The sequence below is a fragment of the Drosophila rhopaloa genome, unplaced genomic scaffold, assembly GCF_018152115.1.
Source record: "Drosophila rhopaloa isolate 14029-0021.01 unplaced genomic scaffold, ASM1815211v1 contig_115, whole genome shotgun sequence".
Classification (NCBI taxonomy): Eukaryota; Metazoa; Arthropoda; class Insecta; order Diptera; family Drosophilidae; genus Drosophila; species Drosophila rhopaloa.
Window position 1 is genome coordinate 8,761,557 of NW_025334990.1, and position 20,469 is coordinate 8,782,025.

At 37.4% G+C, this 20,469-nt stretch overlaps 3 protein-coding genes across 3 annotated transcripts; all 3 read right to left on the reverse strand.

Moving 5' to 3' along the window:
- Positions 1-2,652: 2,652 nt before the first annotated feature.
- LOC108050755 (serine protease grass) lies at positions 2,653-3,724 on the reverse strand. The gene is made up of 4 exons (XM_017132591.2): positions 3,502-3,724; positions 3,399-3,441; positions 3,167-3,336; positions 2,653-3,108 (listed from the first exon to the last, which is right to left on the reverse strand). The coding sequence occupies exons 1-4, from the start codon at positions 3,722-3,724 to the stop codon at positions 2,702-2,704; spliced, it is 843 nt and encodes a 280-aa protein (XP_016988080.2). The 3' UTR covers positions 2,653-2,701.
- Positions 3,725-10,770: 7,046 nt separating this feature from the next.
- On the reverse strand, positions 10,771-12,813 carry LOC108050756. Its single transcript, XM_017132592.2, has 6 exons — positions 12,664-12,813; positions 12,543-12,599; positions 11,694-12,111; positions 11,564-11,632; positions 11,090-11,459; positions 10,771-11,036 (listed from the first exon to the last, which is right to left on the reverse strand). Exons 1-6 carry the CDS (start codon positions 12,693-12,695, stop codon positions 10,849-10,851), a joined length of 1,134 nt encoding a protein of 377 aa, XP_016988081.2. The 5' UTR covers positions 12,696-12,813; the 3' UTR covers positions 10,771-10,848.
- A 1,326-nt stretch (positions 12,814-14,139) lies between these two features.
- Positions 14,140-19,913, reverse strand: LOC123037214 (serine protease grass-like). The gene is made up of 5 exons (XM_044456989.1): positions 19,694-19,913; positions 19,593-19,635; positions 19,384-19,535; positions 17,129-17,508; positions 14,140-14,448 (listed from the first exon to the last, which is right to left on the reverse strand). Exons 1-5 carry the CDS (start codon positions 19,911-19,913, stop codon positions 14,140-14,142), a joined length of 1,104 nt encoding a protein of 367 aa, XP_044312924.1.
- Between the last annotated feature and the right edge of the window lie 556 nt (positions 19,914-20,469).

Below are 20,469 nucleotides of genomic sequence, written 5' to 3' on the forward strand. Positions count from 1 at the left end.
ATATTTGATTTCTGTGCGTTTTACTTTAGGGTCTTATGTTTATGAAAAATACAAACATTTATATTAAGAAAACCACTATTCTTACGTTCTTACCTGTATAAGTGCTTCGGAGTTCTATCAGTACTTATTGATTCTTAGTAGACGATTTGCAATCGGACTTCCAGTGATATGTTTTAATGCAATAATACTCTCATTTAAATACCAGTTGAATCCATATTTAAAATCACTCTTTTTTCTCTGTGCATGAAGGTGGGTGAGGCGGGAAGTGGTGGGTGGATGGGTGGTTTAGTGGCACCCCTTCTTCGCCTCTGTCCTCGTTCTCGTTCCCGTTCTCGTTGTGGTTCTGGGTAGGAAAACCCCTCAGCCGGAAGCACTTGAGAACTTGCAATGGCCAGCGGGCATTTTGTGCGGTTTCGTGCGTCGTTGCCCCCGATCCCCGTTCCCCTTGTGCCGCCAACCCCCCTCCCCCCTGTTTTCCACGGCATCCTTGACGCCGAGTTCGCGAACTGAAAATTCCCTTCGTTTTCATTATGTTGCGGCCATGTTGTCCTTGCCTCGGCCTCGGCCTGGTCTCTCGGCCTGCTCCTGGCTCCTGCTCCTCCTGCTCCTCCCGCTGCTGCTCCTGCTCCTACTGCTGCTGCTCCTGCCGATTCCGCTGCGGTTGCTCCTCCATCATGGTTCTTTTCAGAGACCACGCCATCATTATTATGAACACCGTTCTGCCTGCCGGGCATATATTCCAATTTGTTGTTGTTGCCGCCGCTCTTATTCCTCCATCGCCAGCGGTACTCGCCTTTGTTGCTGCTCCTCTTGGTGTTCTTATATGACCGCCAAGTCTCTCGCTTTTCCCGCATACCCATCACTTTGGTCAGGGGTCAAAGGTATGCTGGAATCGGGGATGATATTGGAGCAGTTTATCTCATTAATTGAGTCACCTTAGGACTTTAAGTTTATAATATTTTTCTGTACATTTTGTTTATTTATGTATCTACTTTATAGGGAAAATTAAGATTTTTAAAATTTATTGAGGGGAAACACTCTATAGTATAAAAGAATTGGCTAAGGTAATTTAGGTACCTTTTCTTAAATAGTATTTAAGTTCGAAAAATGTTCATTCAGTTCATATTAGTCTCAATCTATTCCAATTAATAATGCAATACCTGAACTATTTGGCCTATACACATCTCCAAAAGAATATATTATGGTAATGAGCTTAAAAATAATTTTAAATTTTCTTTTTTTGTATTATATTATAGATTTGGGTTTCTAAATATAGTTCTGAGCTTAGCGACAATTGTTTTAAATGTATTCATATTCTAAGCCATAATTTTACTAAACATTGCTTAAATTTTCCTCTCAGTAGAGGTATCTTCAAGTCGAAATCAAATCAGATTCATATTATTTCACTTGTTCCCTTATTTTCGTTTATTTTGCAACATTTTGTGGCATTGCGCTCGCGTTGACAAAAGTCTTGATGCCTGCGCTTCGTGTGCTATTTATGAGTAATAAGAGAAGATGACTGCCGGGGTCTTGGCAGTTCACTTACCTGTTGTGACTGCTGAAGATTGGCCGTTGCTGTTGCAATGCATTGCATTGCGATTGCTAATAAATTCTAGATTTGGAAGGCAAACTGCATATGCAAATAAATAGTTGGGCCAACTAACTGGCCGTGGACGCCTGCGAGCACTGCAAAGATGCAACAACAGCAATAATAACAATAATCGTGCCACATTTAGATAGCGCACACAGAGAAAAACGCTTATAGCCAATTGAAGAGTTTAAACATTGGGCCAAGTATGAAATTTGTTAGCCAATCTCCCTCTTTCCCTCCCTCTTTCCCTCTCGCTCTTACCCGAAAATGTTAAGTTGCCGCCGCCGCAGTCGGCTGCTTATCTCTGCTTGCAACATTTGCTGGGGGGCATTTTTACTTTTTGGGTTTTCGATACGAGAGCCGCTCCCCCGCCCCCCACCTGCCCCGCCCCTTCTTTTTGGGAGGACCAAGAGGACCACGAGCTGCTGCCCAAATGCAGTTGGCCTTCTGGGCGTGTGGGAGCGTGTGGGAGCCAGGTATGCGAACGTGAGTGGCTTAAGCCTCTCACAAGAAAAAAAAAAAGTATCGCCAGTGAAATTTTATAGTAAATCCAAAACTAATCTCAGCATGGAGAATTCAAAAAATATATTTCAGTGGGTTCTGCCAAAATTGATTAAAATACGTCCAGATTTTCTCATAGGCTTGGGGATTTTTGACTGTTAAGTGTGAATTTTATGAGGAAAGTTTAGTGGTTTGTTTTTGGGAATTCTACTATAAAACATCGTGTTTGATTTCTAAAAAACTACAAAATACCATCAGTATTTTTCATTATATGTTGAATATGTTTCCCTCTCTAGCAACCACATATAATTCTTATGGAGTTTTGACCGCTAATGCAAATTCTGGAACTAAAATCTGGGATCTACTTGTTTTGTATATGTTTTTAAAATGGGTCCTGTTTGAATTTAGTGGGAAAACTGATATTCAAGGGAAAAACGTTGTTGGTCCAAATTGTTTAAGGGGAATGCCGTAATTTTCAAACAAATACAACATATACGTTGACTCATCGAGACCCGGTAATTCCATATTTTTTGATCAATTAATTTAAGCAAAGATATAACTTCAACTTTAAAATAACACCTTTATTATAAGAGGTCTCTCATAAGAAAATTAATTTAATAACTTCTTGTTAACACCTGTAGTTTGTATTATCCATTTCATATAGCGCCTAACATTTGTGTAAATACCGAGTCCACTGCAGAATGAAGAACCGAAGCTGACGATGCCGAACTGGAAAGTCCGCGTTCTATTTTCATACGTTAGTTGTGCGGTCAAAGGACCACCCGAATCGCCATTGCATGTGTCACTGGTATTACTGCCAACACATAGTTGACTTCTCATAAGAGTTATGGAAAATCTTCGATTGCAATATTTACGATGGATATTTTCTAGAGTGGTTGTCTGTAGTATAGAGCTGGATTCGCTGGAATGTGTTCTACCCCAGCCAGTGGCATTGAATAATCGAAGGTTTTGTCCCAGTTGAAAATCGTCGGACAGACAAATTGGACGGATATAATCTACGAAAAAAAATGTGTTTTAGATCGGTAGTCCTTGTTAGTTTTACAATTAAATTACCTGAGAATACCACCGTTGTGGCTAATTGAAGCAGTGCTATGTCATGTGCATTTTGATTTGTATTACCAAAGTTATGGTGGATAATTTTCTTATCGATGTCAATGACATTACGGCTTGATGAGCATTTCTCACTCGTGCAATCTCTTTCGTATTCGCCCAATATCACCTGCCTGTAAAAAAAAAAAAAAAATTTACAAATCTATGAAAAAATAAAACCAGCTTGTGCACTTACATAGGCGAGTTGGTGACGCAAGTGGCTGCCGTCATAACAAAACCTTTAAAAAAATAATGAGAATAATTTAAAATTAATCAAAGTATTTAATTAAAATACTTACGTGAGGTAATTAGAGAACCGCTACAGATAAAACTGCCTTTATTAAGCACCAGAGCCATCCATGGATTTGAATATCTTTCGGCATTTTCGCCATTAACTAACCGCCGAAATCTCGAGGGGCTCCTAGTTGTCCCACAGTCCTCCTCCACCAAGGCTCCTGATCCTTCGTTTGCCAGGAGAAATAGGCAGGCCACTAGCACGGTTCCCGTTGTGAAGACCTTCATGGTGCTGCAAAGTCTAAGTAATTCATTCGCATTGCTCTGAATTTATATGAACACTTTATATTTGATAAGAATTGCGGGTTTTTTCAGATTGTATACATAAATACCTTCTTATTATTATTTCTCTTAAATGTTTGGAACGCAGGAAAGGAGACATTTCCGACCCCATTAAGTATATATATATACTTGATCAGCATCTCGAGGAGTGCTAATCTAGCCACGTCTGTCTGTTTCATTTATAAACATATACTTATAAAAATCGAAATATATATATTTTTTATTTTTGTAGCTGGAAGAGTATATTTACTTCGACTTGTTTGTTTTTTTTTTGTATGATTCATGCTTTTGGGTATTTTAAAATTATGATTACAAATTGACTTAGAAATTTAGAAATTTTTTATTAGAAATCCACTATTTACATATTAATTACGCATTACATTAATACGCATCTAAAAATTTCATCAGAGTTTATTTATAAATTCTTAGACTTGTGCTTATGATAATTTAAAAGTAGGTATTTTTTTTGTCAATACATACGATTTCTTTGCTATTAACTAGATTATTATTAAGTTTTTATAAAATAGCATATTTCCGTATAAAAGGAGTACACACCATTATCATTATTAGCATTTGCTTGATAACAGTATAGCTTTGACAATTTTGCGACAACATTTTATATCGTTTCTTTGACAGCTAGATGATATGTTGTTTGATTTTAAAATACTACAATATTTTGAAATTTTAATAAGGAAACATATCTTAAGTATAATATATGTAGACTTGGCTAGTTCTCATCGCCTGATAATGCTGATTAAAAGTATTTACATTTTAGGTTATCTTTCGCTGTGTTTCAAAAGTAGACTGATAGCCTCAGCAAAGGCTATACAAAAAATCATCACGTGAGTTGTTTTCCTATACCGCTGATAGTAAAAAGTAAATATTTCCTTAGTTGGCCTTTAAGCAATTAAATGAAATCATGTGGCAAATTTACTATTTATCCTATCCTTCATTGTTTTTAAAATTAACTGCTGACGTATTACTTTTTTATTGGTTATGTTAATGTCATAATGAAATTTCAAAAATTGCGGAAAATCAGCTAGACAATGCCCTGTTATCAGAAGCAATTTATAGATCGTAAATTGTTAAATATTTTAGAATGTTTTTTCATTTTTATATAGAGATATTTTAAATTCGTCAAAATATTCTTTGCAACGCCATAATGTCTTGCTCTTTTTTATGATGTTTCTTGCCTATATTTTTAATAATACAGATGGCTTTGTAGTATTATGTTTAAGAAATATGATAAATTTGGTTGCTTTAAATAAAACAACTTAATTTTTGACAGAAAAATGGTTTGTTAAATTTGCATGCCATTTGGTTTTAACAGGGTTATGTTCGTGTCACGTTACTACCACTTCTGGCGTGTGTTAAGTTGGCCGTAAATACTTTTGGCCTCGCCTGGTGTTTGGCATTTGGTGTCTGCTGTCTGCTGTCTGCTCTTGCTGCCCAAGTGCCTGGATACTTGGATACTCGGATGCTGGGATACTCGGAGGCTGGGATGCTCGGATACTTGGGTGCCCTGGTGTCTTACCGTTCCCCGCTTTTTGGCATCTGCTCTTTAGCCCTAAGCTGGGATTCGGTCGCTCGTTGGTTCGGTTGTTCGTTGCTTTATGAAATATTTGTGCTGCAACTTTATTTACAATTTTTTCGGTTATTTATTGTTGGCAATTTATGCTTTCGTTATGCATTTTTCGTTTCTTGTATTTGGTCAGTTCTTGCATTCTGATTTATTGGTATTGGTGTGTGCGTTTGTGGGCGTATATGGAGCCCTGTGTGCTTGTTTTGTCCATATTGCAATGAGCCCACACACGCACACCCCACACACAAACGTATGTATTCGAAAATCCAAGTTGTGAAAGAAATTTTTGGCAATGTTTCTAGAAATTCGAGTACAATTGCATATTTCTTTTAATTGCTGGCAAGGTTGCAATTAGTTGTTGCATATGAGAACAGGGCATATCAGTAGCGTAATTTTCGGAAGGGTCTTATAAAGATCTTTTTCCTTTTAAATGGTATGACCAATTTAAAAAATAGTTTCTATCAAATTGAAAAACAGTTTTCAATCTAAAAAACAAAGTTTTTCAGTGACAAACAAGACTAAAATGTGACCATAAAATGTTAAACGGAAGTCAAGAAATAAAAATGGTAGTATTTTTAATATATTACTAAAATATTGTTTAATACTTTATACATAATCCTATCCTTTTTTTTAAGTAAGCCCCTGTTCAAATGGATGCGATTTCTCTTAGTACCCAGGACTTATTTATTTTTCATTTTCAATATTCATGCTGTCTGCTAAATTTTCGGGCAATTGTTTCTGGCATTGTTCATTCGGCTTCTTGTTTCGCCATGGACAAGCTGCAATCAAAATCAAGGCTCTGAAAAGATATTTCCCCAAATTGAACATGACACATTTGTTCCGGCCTAGCTGCGCCTAATGAAGGTTTTCAATCACAGTGTTTTTGGTGAGGATGAGTGGAGATACGATTCGGCCAAGTGCCAGTGGAACGCAAGTTAAATGGCAATCCCGCAGAGAAACGAAACCCTTTTCATCAATTCCTGCCTTGCACTGTAATTAAAGTACCGAAAAGAACCGAATAACAAGTCATTCAAGTGAAACTCTTAAAATTCCCACTTGATTGAGCTGCACGCTTGTATTTGTCAGCATCAGATGCAAATATTGATAGTCGCATCTGCGTGTGTATGCAGATTTGAGTGCCATTTGTGCTGTGATTTTATGACTTTTATTCTCTCCGCTGGCCACATAAATTTCGTACTGTTTTTCTTATTTTTTGTTGTGATTATTTCGACAGTCATCATATATCAATGCACTTGCAATTGATAATAGAGTGCCGTGCAACGCAATGTCAATACGGCTGGGTATATTAAAAATCAAAATCTGGCCGCCGGCCAAACATTTGATCTGACATTTGTTGTTTTCTTGTCTTTTGTCTTATTTATGTTTATTTACTTAATGCCAAGTTATCGTATTTAAATCAAATATTTGACTAAAATATTATTTCTCATAATAAGAAAAACTGTTGAGCGCCTTGAGCTCAATATTTTTGCGTGTGTGCGTTTTGTGGAATTTATATGGAAAATAATCAAGTTATCGCTCGCTAAAGTTGCCTTCCGTTGTCAGTCAATCTGCGTTTAAAATGACCCCCTGACCACCGATGGCAACTGCAATCAAAATTGCAAATACAATAATATGAAAAGCACAATGAAATAAATGGAAATACCTCAAGCTATGTAAATGGGCCAGTTCCAGTGACTGGGCACCGGTGTCCTGGACACGCACCCGGTGACCCCCACAGCCATGCCCACATACACACCCGGGCCACACCGCCCGCCCCCCGCACACTCCCAAATCATGCAGGCTAAAAAGAGAAAAGGTTGCCGACCTCCTCTTTTTTGGCTTTTGCTGCACTCTTGGCCAGGGTGTTTAAGTCCTAACGCAATCAAAAATTTAACAAAATAAGAAAAATAGTTTATTTTCCATATTATAGAAAGGGTTTCCTTGGCGAACATATCCCTATTTGGTTTATTCTTTCAAAATTGGTTTTACCTTAAAATATATTTAAGGCTTTGTTTTTAATTTTAACAGATACTACAATTATATTTGTTAAATTTTTGTCCGGATTAAAATCAATTGCAATTTTAAGATTTGGCCAGAAAGAATTCGAATTATAAGACTCATCTTTAAACATATCTAGATATCTTGTTGGGTGCAACATACTACATTGTGCAACATAGAAACATAACAACCTACAAAATATAATAAGAGCTGTTTAAAAATCATACGTATTTATTTAAATGCTCAATGTTCTCATCTAGAAATACAGCAATAATAATAATATAAGTATATTTCCAAAGCTTATTTTATTCCCTGTTCTGGGAAATTTCCAGGGTATTTCCCCATCTTTACTGACTCTGTGGAAATCCAAGTTCCTTTTTATTTTTTTTGGTGTTGCTGATGGGGGTCTGAATGCTTTTGCTGTTGTTGGTGGGACGGCCTCGTAATCAGCATTTGTGGCGCTCGAGGTCATCTGCAAAACCTGCAGGCGTTGTCGGAGTCGCCGTTGCCGTCTTCGTTGTTGTTGTTGTTGGTGTTGCCGTTGTCGTTGTCGTGTTGCAGCAACAACAACGAGAGTTCCGTATGACGCCGCTTCATCTTCCTGTTTTTGGCCGCGGGCAAAGTTCTGGGTTGGCTGGAATATTATAATTACAAGCGAAACAGGCCCCAGAGCTCTGCTCTCCTCTGTTTCGGCCCAGCCATCAGCTTTGGCTTTGGCTTGGGCTTCGACTGAAGCTGTGGCTGCGTCAGTGCACTGCGCCAAATTACACGATCTATGTTCGAAAATAGAGTTTTTGATTTAAAAAATTAATTTAAAAAAAAAAAATTTTACATGAAGCCTTAAAAAAAGGTGCTTAAATATTGCATTTTTTGAAAACTGAAATGGTTTTTAATTTTATGGATTTAAATTTTTTTTTAATTTTAAAAATTAAGCCATTAAGAAAGGTGCTTAAATATTGCATATTTTGGAAACTCAAATGGTTTTTATTTAAATGAATTTAAATTTTTTGAAATTGTAAGAAAAACCCCATATGAACTTGTCTCATTACTTTCCGTGAAAGAGAAATAAACTATAAGGATAACTGATTTATATTTAAATGCATTCTGGTCAGACAATTTTTTAAAAATATATCTTTTAAAGTTTCACATGTTATTGGTGACATCTAAAAAACCTTTCAGATAGAATGTGATCCTACAAAAGATATATTTTAAAAATATTATCAGGCCAGTGTGCATTTAAATACATTTTGTCTCAGTATTTACCTGTATCTGAGGCTTTTGTAGCCATGACGATAGCGAGTGGGAGTGAAAGGGGAAGGGGATCCTGATACCCAAATGAAGTCGATCCAGCGCCAAAGGTGTCCGCGCTGACGTTGTGACAGTTTCAGTTACCGTCTGTCTGAAGGTGCAAGAGGGGCAGCGAGGGGAGGGGAGGAGAAGGGGGCGTGTGTGTTGCAACGAGTGTAAGCCGGTTGCATGTGCCCATGTCGTACAGCTGTTGCCACTGCCACAGCTTGTTGACTGACTGATGCGTCCGAAATGCCACAGATGAAGAGCTCTGAGTCAGGCTAAAACAACTTCATTTCGACTGAAGTTCGTGTGAAAATTATTGAGATACATTTCCCCCAGCAACGGACAAGCGGTCGAAAACGAAAAGCATCCCCCTCCCCAATCCCCCCAGGTGTCTGGGGGCCCTTCTACCGCTCCTCTAAGCGGCGGACATTGGCGATTATTTTGTCCACGACTGTGGAACAAATGAGCGTCGTAGTCGCACTGAGCCAGAGATGTTGCCCCAGGGAGATTTGCCGCATTGTTGCTTCAAAGAAGATAGGTTTCGGCCTGTATCTGTATCTGTTTCTGTGAGTGTTTCAAGGCAGGAAAAAAAGAGTTCCCACATTCCGTACATGTGAGAAAATCGCCCTCAGTTCAATTGGCATCTATTTTGGTGAAGACCTTCGAGCCAAGTTGTCTTATTTGCTCCAACTATATTAATAGGACCGCTAATGGTCGATGGCTTGGAAACAAAAACGGAAATGGGTCTATCTAATTAACATATCCAATCAAATTCAAATTAATCTAGAGCCTATTACTGCAACAGGGATTTTTAAATTAATGTGTTTGTGACGCATTTAAGTGCCAGTATGCGTAACTATTTCCGGGTTTACGTACTCGTATACCACAGTCTTGTCATGAATAAAACTAGTCAATGAGTTTCCAAAAACTCCCTTTCAAAATCATACTACTTAATTCCAAGAAATCACATATTTGGGAATGCCTAGCGTTATCTGAAAATACGTAAATTTGTTTACGGATGAATGAATGAATCATAATGAACCATAATATAGCAAAGTTGGGGAAAAAAAGTATGAATAGGAATTTCGAAGAAACGTATATTTTGGCGGGAATTCCAGACAAGTGGGAAATTCTTGTTATTTTTAATTTGCAATTCAAGTTTGGAAGTACTTCCCTGCTTGGTGTTTTTCTTCGCAGTCTTCCTCTGGAGGCGACTCGGATTTAGTTCTTGTCAGGCCAGTGGGCAGATTTCATATTCGGATAGCGAAAGAGGAGGACTAAAACCTGAGACTGAGAATAAGAAATAGGCCGCCGGGCATCCGCAAGATACTCTACTCCCCTTTCGTTTCGCAGATACTCGGCATTGTTTGTGTTGTGTTTACGTTGTAAATGGTTGTTGCAACTACCACTTCCCATCAGCCGCATTCAATGCTGATTTCTGGGCCTCAAACAAGTTCGATGTTGGCCGCTGTCGAGAAGTATCTGTGATTTACGAGCCAAAGACGCTTAGTCGCTCACAAAAATATTTTTAAATTACACAAATTGTGCCGTGCGGGATAAAGTTGGATGGGGAAATTCGTGCCCCAAAGGCTAGGGCCACGGATTAGTCGGCCTGGGGGCGTGACATTTATCCGATGTCAGATATATAGACTATATAGGCGGGGAGGGGGCGCTGGATTTGTTCGGCAGGTGGATAAAGAATGGCTATCTGCTGTTTTTTCACTCTGCCATTCCTTTGTGGACAATGGAATTTCAATTTGCGGTCGTTGGAATGTTTTCGCAACACGCGCTGGCAATTTAAATTTATGCATGAACATTTTCTAATACCACTTAGAATAACAGAAATAATTTATTATTTTTAACACTTTACAATTTCCGCGCGCTCTCTCATGTGTGGGTTTTTGGTTCTATTTTGGCAAAACAACAAAGCTTAATATTTGTTTTTCATTTGTTAGCCCGGCACCAGGTGAGACAGGTGGGAAATGAGGGGCGTGGCACCGCAATAGAGGCGTTGGAGCGCGAGTCCTATTCAACACTTTGGTGAGTACCACACACACACAAAAAAAAACCAAAAATATCCATTTATAAATATTTTACAATAAATATTTCGCCATGAAAATAGAACTGAATAACCGCGTGTGCCGTTTTATTATTGAAATGCAAAATGTTTGATTAAAACTACAATTTCTCTTGCCCATCAGAATATGGGGGCTCTTAATAGTCGCATCAGGTAGTAAAAACACTTCATCGGCAGTCCCGAGCTTTGAATCTTGGCCAGATACCTCCGTTCCTCGTTCAAATACTCACTTACATCGTAGCACAGGATATAGGCCAAGTAAACTATGGTAGCCAATAGGAATAGCAAGCTATAAATATGGTTGTCATCTGAAAAAGTGGTTTTGTTTTTGATTGATTCGATTTGACCTTTATATTCTTACCAATTAATTTCAGTACAAATTGTATCTGCTCTAAGGCCCAGGCTTTTAAAATTTCCCTAACGTTTACGTTTTCAAGAGTTTCCTTTCTATTCTTTCTGGTCAAAATATTGGGTTTGTCCTCTGCACTTATCATTTGTTTCCTAGTTGTACTACGCTCTGCTTTTTCGAGGATTGCCCTAAGGGTTTTCTTGGGGTTTTCGGAATACATGAATGGATCCTCCGCGGGTTCTACTAAATGTGGATGAACTTCTGCCTTATGAGTGTTATCCACCGTTTTTTGGAGTGTTTCCTGGATTTGGGGCTGTTTTGTGACTGTAATGACTGGTTCTGCACAGAGTGACGCATTGCTTTGTGGAATCTTACGACTCAACTAATGGGGGAAAACATAGCAATTTATTACAAAAGGGAATATTTTAAATCAGAGTAAATTTAATTTTTATTATTATATATATTTAATTAAAATAATTAGCTTACCTGACGAAAAGGCTTGAAGTTGAGTGGTGCGACTACTTTTCCGGCACACTCCTTCTTCTTTTTCTTGGACTGTAATGGCAACCAAAAGAAATATGATTTTGTTTACAAAAGAAATCTGTTAAATACTTGCCTTGGTCTTGACAATATCTTTTTTCCGTGATTCTCTCATAATAGGCACTGAGGGACTTCTTTCCCTGCAATTAACACCCAGCCCCTCATCGATTTTTTCAGATGTGATCCTTTCCATTTGATTACGGATATAGGCCCGTGCGTTTTTTTGGGCAATCTGATGGACCGATTCCTGGTCATTGGCCTGATGACAAGTCCTCCTGACTTCCCCCGAGCAGTCGCTTTCATAGCCATCTTGGTCCAACAGCTGAAGGGAGAGATTATAGAGATCCTTGTTCTGGGACATGGAACTGCGTTCCAAGAGGCTCGGCAAATCGGGAGTGGCTGTAAGGTGTCGATCCTCGATTCCACTCACGGAATCGGTGTTCATTAACCCGTTGGGTGAAACCGTTGTGTGACTGGCATAAACCGAGGTCATTCTGGTATAAAAGAGAATTTATTTGATAAAGAAATATAGAGATCATATACGACCTTTATACATTTATTTATAAATCGTAATCATCTTAAGATATTACCAATAACTTGTTAGTAACATCTTTAGCTGACTTTTAATTATGAGTAACATCTGAAGCTAAGTAGAATTTATTACTAAATTTATTAATAAAATATTACTAAAATATTATAATATATGGTAACATGATATATGGTAACATAAATAAGATAATACTAACATCTTATTAGTAATATCTTAAGCTGACTGCGATTTATTATTAATTATTATAATTACATTTATTAGTAATATTATATTAGTTCATAATTTTGTTTTGAATAACAATCATTATTACAATATATCATTAGCTAAAGAATCACGAGGTGGGTTTTGGGAAAACAACTCATTTTAGCTACTTACGATTCGGCCACAAACTTCTTACGACTGTACAACTCGACAAGGCGTTTGTCATAATCTCTGCGGTATTACAAATACGCAAATTAGTAAACCGAATAAACATTATTTGATGAGCTAAACTTACTGCTTTCTAGGGATGATATGTAGCCGTGGCATATTACTTTCCGATCACTGTCTATAATCTGTAAGTAGCGAGGGTTAAAATAAAGGTACACATGTAGCTAAAATGTAATTTGTGTTGGCAGAGAGTGGGTCGAATATGTTTTAGCCATAAATCCATTCGATTCTAGTGTCAAGGGCTGCTGTTCTGTCGATACCTGGGGGCACATTTCACACATTTTCGCATTAATATGCAATTAAAGCGGAATAGTTGCAACTAGTTGCAGTAGTTGCACTTGCGAGCTGTGGCTGTGTGAGTTGCGCAGGCGCATATCCTTGGGCGGCTCTCCACGACCCATCCTGGCGATCGCCCGAGGCGCTCCTTCAGCTTCTATCTCCGGCTGCTTCCGTCCCTCCCCACCCCATCCCCCCTTGCCACTGCTCCCTTGGCCGCTCATCAAAGCGTCTAAGTCCTGCGGCAGCATTAACACAGCGAAGCGCAAGGACCTCGCTGCCTCAGTCGGCGTCGCTGCCCGCCGCAGGACACTTTTTCACGCAGCGACGCTTTTTCGTACAGTCATCGTGCAGCGAAAGCGCTTCTCATCCGCAGCTCCTTCAACTTGGTTCCGCACTTAGTATATAAGCCGCTGTACATAAACAGATGGACACTGGGCGAAAATATTGGGTTGTAAGTTGGATTATTGTTAATAAGGCTTAGAAAAATCTCTTTTCACAAACCTCAAAATATTTTAACAGCTTTGCCTTATATTCATATAATAAATTCATTTCAGAAATATTGAGTAAACTAGGCAGATTGTTGTTAGTAAGGTTTAAAAAATCCCTTTTTACAAACCTATAAATAAATACAAATCTTTACTTTATCTTCATAGAATAAATTAATTCAGGAATACTTTTAAAACTTATGTGCCCAAAAAGCGAACCTATTAAATGTGCTTGTTCTTCTTATATTTTAATATTATATGCCCCAGAATATATATATATAATATATATCATATATATGCATATATTTCGTCTCTTTGTCTTCGACAAGTGCTTCTCGTGATTGACATTAATTTCCGAATTATATTTCATTTGAAATCTAAATGGACACTTAACCTCGACTTAAGACAAACGTTTTTTCCGAAATTAGGTTGCAAAAACAACGCAATCTTTAAAAAGCTTAACTTTTGACATTGTGTCTGAAAAATAAAAACCTTAATAAAAATCATGCATAAAAAATATATATATGATGTTTGAATTTAATAACCTTGAATACTTATCTTGTTTGGCTTTTCGGTATTTAGCTGTTTATTATAATTTTTGAGAACATGAATTGTTAAATTAAACAAATTTAATTCCTTGATTCAAGCATTCTAAAAATGTAAAGACTTAGACCCAATTTCTGGGCGCTATTTGACTGAATTTGTGATATTATTTAATGGTTCTAGTTTTTAGTGTTCAAATTAAAGACACTTGTGAGATTATAGAATACTAATATTCCCTAATGAAATGATTTTTTCCAAGTGTAGCCCTTGCCGACGGCCATTTGGTATGGCGCAACTAAAATGCAGTTGTTGTTGCTTTTTTCGCTTTTACCAGTATTTGTCTTCCACTGTTGTTGCTGTTGTTGTTGTTGCTTTTGCTGCCGCTGCTTTGGAATTGTTGGCGGTTCTTTGCCATCGCCATCGGCTATTTGAGGCAAGAAGTTGGCCCGCAGGCTCCGGCGGACAGCCAAAGCAGCTGACAGGACGCCAGACGATGACTTGACTCCGGCATTGACTTGAAGAGTTGACTGCCATTCCCTTACCGGCTTTAATTGCGTTTGAGCAATCCAAAAAATAGTGTATGAGTATATAGAATAAAGAATTCGAAAGTCAAAAAGTGAAATTGAATTATTATTCATTCAATTAGAAGGGGTGGTACTGGGGCGGCAGATTATTTAGATGCCTAGAAACGTACTTTGATTTGGATTTTGTTGTATGCAACTGTCAGTTGCATGCATTTCCAACCGAGTGCATTTGCACAGAGATACTCAAAGGGGGTTCATGGTTGGGGGGGTGGAAAAGCTTCGTTTGTTGCGCTCATTCATTCGAATGTTAATTAAATTGTATTTAAACTGTATCGACTTTTGACACATGCCTCGTCTGCGTTGTCTGCTCATTGAAGCGCCTAATTTGATCAGAGAAAAAGTCTCGTTTATGAAATGCATATCCTTTGACTGGGGTAAATCGGCATTAATATAACCTCCTTGATGAAGCTATCAATTTAATGCATATAGTATTTAAATAGTTGTCTTAAGAGTCTACGAAATAGGTCGATAATATAAAACCATCTAATTTAATCAGAGGAAGTCTTGTTTAATTAATATATTTTCTTGTATGCATATTAGCCGACGGGATAGGTTTTGATTTCAGCAGTACTCTTTTCAGGAAACAATTACTAATAAAAGAAACACGGCACACAAACATATTAAATTTAAAGAAATAAATACATAAAACATAAGAAGGCAAATAACTTAAAGCTAAATATAAACGAATTGTCCTGGAAATTCAAGAAAGTACGCTATATTTTTCTTCATCCTTTAGCCGCAGACAAACAAGATGGCAGACAGGAAACGTCATCAGCAATGCGGCATGAGTTCCGTTAAATTTTTTGAATGCACTTCCTGCTGCACGGGAAATTAAAAGGCTGCCTATGCGGCGTATGTGTAATATTGGGGCACACACTCGGAGACAATGCTCCGAATGGCACAACGACAGATAAGCGGGTGGCCCGTCGTAGTCGCTCCATAATCATAATAATAACAATGCCTGGCTCCAGTTCGGAGTCATTAAGGGTCGTTTTATGGCCATTGTGTGGGCCGCAACTCCTCCAATGGCTGCTATCCTGTCCGGTTCCGGCCAATTGGTATGCATATTTGGCTATTAAGTGCAACTAGACAGTGCGGGCGAAAGAGTTATCTTCAAGCCACTAAATTGCAGCCGATAAACGCGGCCAAAAGCAGGCAGGAATGGGGGGGGGGGTGTGCTTGGTGAGATGGCTACCCAAAACTTTTGGCTACCCGGCCATCGTATCAGCTGAAAGAAATTTTAATTAAATGTCGCCGCAAACGATGCGGTAATATGCAACGAGTCGAACGGAGTCGAGTAGAACCCATCGGTGTCGCAGGTATGGGGGCATTATTTTAGCGTTCAATATGATTGCAGCCTGGCGGGCCATTTGGCTCAATTTATCACAATGCCACAGCCGGCCAAGAGCCGGGCCGCTTGACCAGAAATCGGGAAATCAGGATTCAGAAATGAGTCTGAGTCCGCGCCTCATGCCGCTGTCAAGCGCCTCGACTGCACTTAATACCGTTTTCTGACTGCCGTGGATTGCATTTCATGTGTCAGCGTTTTTAAGCGCTTTTCCCCCCAGCGTTCTCAGTTGGAACTGGGTATTTGGATTTCGGTTTTCGGATTTCGGTTCTCGGGATGGGGTCCGTCCATTGACGGGTAATTTATAGAGTGAGAGCTGCGCCCCCATCGCGAACTGAGCTATTTAATAAGCAAACAATGCGGGAGTAATGCGAAAAGAAATGGAAAATCCTTTAGCCCTTGAACTGCCCTGGGTTATGCGATGGTTTGCCATGGGTGGCGAGGAGTTGTGGGTTGGCCGGTGTCGGAGGTCACATTTAATGGAAGGGGTGCGCTAGAGATCAACAGTGGGTACTGGCTATGTGCAATACAGATTATACGAACTAATCCAGATTTAATTTTGATTTATGAATTAATTTATTTTTAGCCCATTAAGTTACAAATAAATACATATTACTGTTAAGAATAAAAAAATTAAATGGTTTCTTTTCGCATTCATTTAATTTATTTCTGCACGATAACGATTTTTACGGGTATTTTAATTTCAGTTAAAAGATAGAAACGAACTTTCGCCCCTAAAAGATACATATGTATATATCATATAAACATTAATATAGTTTAATGCAGAAATTGACTCTCTGAAAATATTTAGGATTATAAAGGGAAAAACTGATATGTATTGTCAATTTTTATCTCAACTACTAAAGACCCCAAATTAGTAGTTTTATGATAGTTAGTCCGATAAAATAGTTGTAGGCGGATTTGTGCTTCAAATTTTTATAATATGTGTATTTTAAGAACTGGATTAATTTTTGTTTTATTGGCGATAGCTTCTGATATTTGTATTATATCCCACACTTAAAAAAAATTTTTTTATTATTTTTATAAATATAAACATTAAGATCTTGAGAACTAAAAGAGGATTTGAGATTTAACAAGCTTTATATTTCTAGCAAATTTTAGCTACACTAGTCTACATTTAGATCAATAAATTTGTAACCAGTCCCCCAAAATACATATATATGTCAAAAACATTTGAAACAAACACAAACTTTATTTCATAGGTTGCACATGAGGTTTTATTTTCTAATAATTAATGATGCGCTGGGTACTTAAATGTTTAAAATAATAAACAGCACGCAAAATCCACTCCGAAAAATCAGTTACATTCGTATAAAGTCCTAAGCCTGAACAGCTAGGAAGACCGTAGCTGATAATACCAATCTGGTAGATTAACTCCTTATTAGAGTTTTCATTCACTACTGTTGCGCTCAAAGGCCCACCAGAATCTCCCTCACAAGAGTCGATGCCGATATCGCCGGAACATATTTGTGACATATTGTCATCCGAAAAAAAACTGTTTACGCATATCGAACGGTTAAAAAGTTGAACGTTGGCCTCCTGTAGAATAGGTTGACGGACCCGTTTTGCATTTGTACCCCAGCCAGCAATAGAAAAGTTTGAAACGGCTCCTACTGGATATTTATAGAGGAGGCAGATCGGTATTATGTAGGCTGAGGATAAAATTGTTTTAGCTTGAAGGTTATTATTGTTTACCTTGTTTTTATTACCTGTAAATCTCACTTCAGTTTTCATGCGAAGCAGACCTATGTCATTCCTGAAATAACTATAATTGTTATTTAGTGGGTATCAGCAATTAGGTGTCTTAATTTATCAGGCAACAAATAATAATTTGTCAGAATCTCCTTGCGTTATCACTTCGTAACAGTCACAACATATTAATTTTATGAAACAAACTCATAATCTAATCTGATTAAGCCGAACGTTTACTTAACAAGCAGCACCGAAGAAATCAGTTCGTTTTACTACAATAAAAAAACAAACTATACCATTTACCAATTATTATACCCTTGAAGAGGGTGCTGTTTTTTTATACAAACAGCTTCTTATTTATTTTATTAGAATTTAAAAAATCCATCATATAGCTGTTACAGGAGCGTTTGAACATTTTCATTTTTGGTGTGGCACAACCAAGTTGGGCAAGAGCTCCTTAGGAAATCCGACTACTTCCATTAGGATGGTCAAGAACAGGTAAGCTTTACCTAATTGGAACTAAAACAAGTTTGTACTGCTATACTTACCTCGTTTTTAATCAAATCGGGCAACAATATCGTTGTTTCTATTGAGAATCTTCTACCGAGATCTACAAGTATGAGAGGACTTTTTGCTTTTGCTCGTAGAACGGCTGCTTTATTATCACTTTTTGAGCACCAGTCATAAATGATTATCATTTTTATGTTGTTTATTTTCACATTCTTTTTATACTCAAATATAAAAAAATACGCAATATATGTGTTTATATATATATATATATATATATATATATATATATAAACATTATATATTGTTATATTTATAAATATATTTGTACATTTTATAAGCAAACCTTTAAATTATCTTGTTGAGTAAAATCGTGTTAGGCTTAATGTATGTAAATTGAACACCCCAAATTGTAAGCGATGACGACTAAAACGTCTAGGTCTTACACTGATATTTATTTTCGAACTACGCCAGTTTTATCTTAACTACTAACGACCCCAAATTTTGTAGTTATATGATAACGAAAGAATATAGTCCGATATGTGCTTCAAATTGTTTAATTGTTACTTTAAGAACTAGATTAATTTTTGGTATCTCCCAAAGATTGTATTTTAGCCCCACACTTCAAAAAGTTTTTATTTTCTTTAAAAATATAAATATTAAAATCTCGGAAACTATAACAGCCAAAGACTTGGGATTTAACATATTAGCTAATTTTAGACACGCTAGTCGCCTATTCAGACCGATAAATTGTAACCACCACCTAAAAATACATATTATATATTATAAACATTTAAAAAAACACAAACTTTATTTCTTTCGGTTGCACATGGATATTTTTTTTACTAGTGATTAACTTAGCATTTTTGGACTTCTAAATCTGTATAATAATTAACTGCGTCCAAAATCCAGTCCTTATAATGAGTTATGTTAGTATACAGTCCTAAGCCTGAACAAGTTTTAAGACCTTGGCTGATAATACCAATCTGGTAGACTAAGACCTCTTTAGTGCTTTTAATCAATCCTCTGGCGCTCAAAGGCCCACCAGAATCTCCTGCACACGAGTCGATGCCAAAAGAGCCGGAACATATTTGTGACATATTATCCCCAAGTTCAAAACCTTCGCATAAAGAAATATTCAAATACGCTACTTTGGCCTCCTGTAGAATGGGTTGGGCGACCCCTGCTGCATTTGTACCCCAACCAGCAATTGAAAAGTATGAAATGGTTTCTTGTGGATATGTATCGAGAAGGCAGATCGGTATTATGTTGGCTGAGGAAAAACTTTTTAGTTTTGAGGTCCATATTGGTTATCCCGTTTTAATTACCTGTGAAGTTTACTTCAGTTTTCATGCGGAGCAGACCTATGTCATTCCTCTGGTAGTTGTAATCCTTGTGAACAATTTTCATATCGACATCTCTTTCAATAGCATTAGTATTTTTAGTATTAGTCAAATCATGCTCTCCCAACCGAACCTTCCTTCAAAGGGAAATGGTGAAATGTCTTTGAAATAAAAAGATTAACGTTCGTACATACATATACTCTTTAATGATGCAATGAGCCGCCGTTAGAACAAAACCTGCAAACAGATTAGGTACATATAAAAAATAAACTTATTGTCAAATTCCTATACATACGAGAGGTGATAAGCGTTCCGCTACAATTATGCTTATTCTCCAAGAACACCAAAGCCATCCATGGATGTGAGCCCTCTCTTGCGTTATTCCCGTTTTCGATCCGCGGACCCATGCCTGGGACTATTCCACAATTGTAATTAAACAATTTCGGCGATCCTTCTATGGACACAAGGAATAGGCAGGCTAGAGCCGCGATTCGCGCTATGACCACCACCTTCATGATGTTGAGAAGACTGAATAATCATCTTCCTAATCGCGGGACTTAAATATATTCGGAACAGAGATAATATTTTAATTGAAATTTTTATATTTTGTAATTATTTTGTTTTTGTTCAAGTTTTTGTTTTGTTGTTGTCGGAATTTAATTGTTTTTAATAAACGTATTTATTATTAAACCATAGCGATAATATTAATTTGCCATTGCCTGTCCTTGAACATAAATAAATTATTATTGTGTTTTTGGCCGAGTGTAGTAGGTTATCAGCAAGCAGGTCAGTCAAAGTGCAGCGTCAGCGAAGCACATATATCTTAATTTATCAGGCAATAAATAAGAATATATTAGAATCTTTTTATACTTTTGAAGAGGTTGATATTATTTCATTCATATATTTTCTTCCGCTTTTACGCAGACTAGCCTTAAAGCTTTGAAGCTATTTGAATAAAACTTACCCAAAAGGAGTCTTTTTATTTCCACAGAGGAACAATCGGAAAACAATTAAAAAAATAAAACTTCGTTTTTTTAAACATATAAGCTCCTTGTTTTTTTGTAGCATGCG

Bases quoted from the DNA above. Each gene is read 5' to 3' on its own strand.
- LOC108050755 (XM_017132591.2), bottom strand. From the start codon at position 3,724: ATGAAGGTCTTCACAACGGGAACCGTGCTAGTGGCCTGCCTATTTCTC. The intron at 3,442-3,501 runs GTAAGTATTTTA...ATTTTTTTAAAG, and splicing joins CGGTTCTCTAATTACCTCAC to GTTTTGTTATGACGGCAGCC. The intron at 3,109-3,166 runs GTAATTTAATTG...TTTTTTTCGTAG, and splicing joins CACAACGGTGGTATTCTCAG to ATTATATCCGTCCAATTTGT.
- LOC108050756 (XM_017132592.2), bottom strand. From the start codon at position 12,695: ATGCCACGGCTACATATCATCCCTAGAAAGCA. The intron at 11,460-11,563 runs GTAAGCTAATTA...TTCCCCCATTAG, and splicing joins ACTTCAAGCCTTTTCGTCAG to TTGAGTCGTAAGATTCCACA. The intron at 11,037-11,089 runs GTAAGAATATAA...CCACTTTTTCAG, and splicing joins ATTTGTACTGAAATTAATTG to ATGACAACCATATTTATAGC.
- LOC123037214 (XM_044456989.1), bottom strand. From the start codon at position 19,913: ATGAAGGTGGTGGTCATAGCGCGAATCGCGGCTCTAGCCTGCCTATTC. The intron at 19,636-19,693 runs GTATGTATAGGA...ATCTGTTTGCAG, and splicing joins CGGAACGCTTATCACCTCTC to GTTTTGTTCTAACGGCGGCT. The intron at 19,536-19,592 runs GTATGTACGAAC...TTCCCTTTGAAG, and splicing joins TGCATCATTAAAGAGTATAT to GAAGGTTCGGTTGGGAGAGC.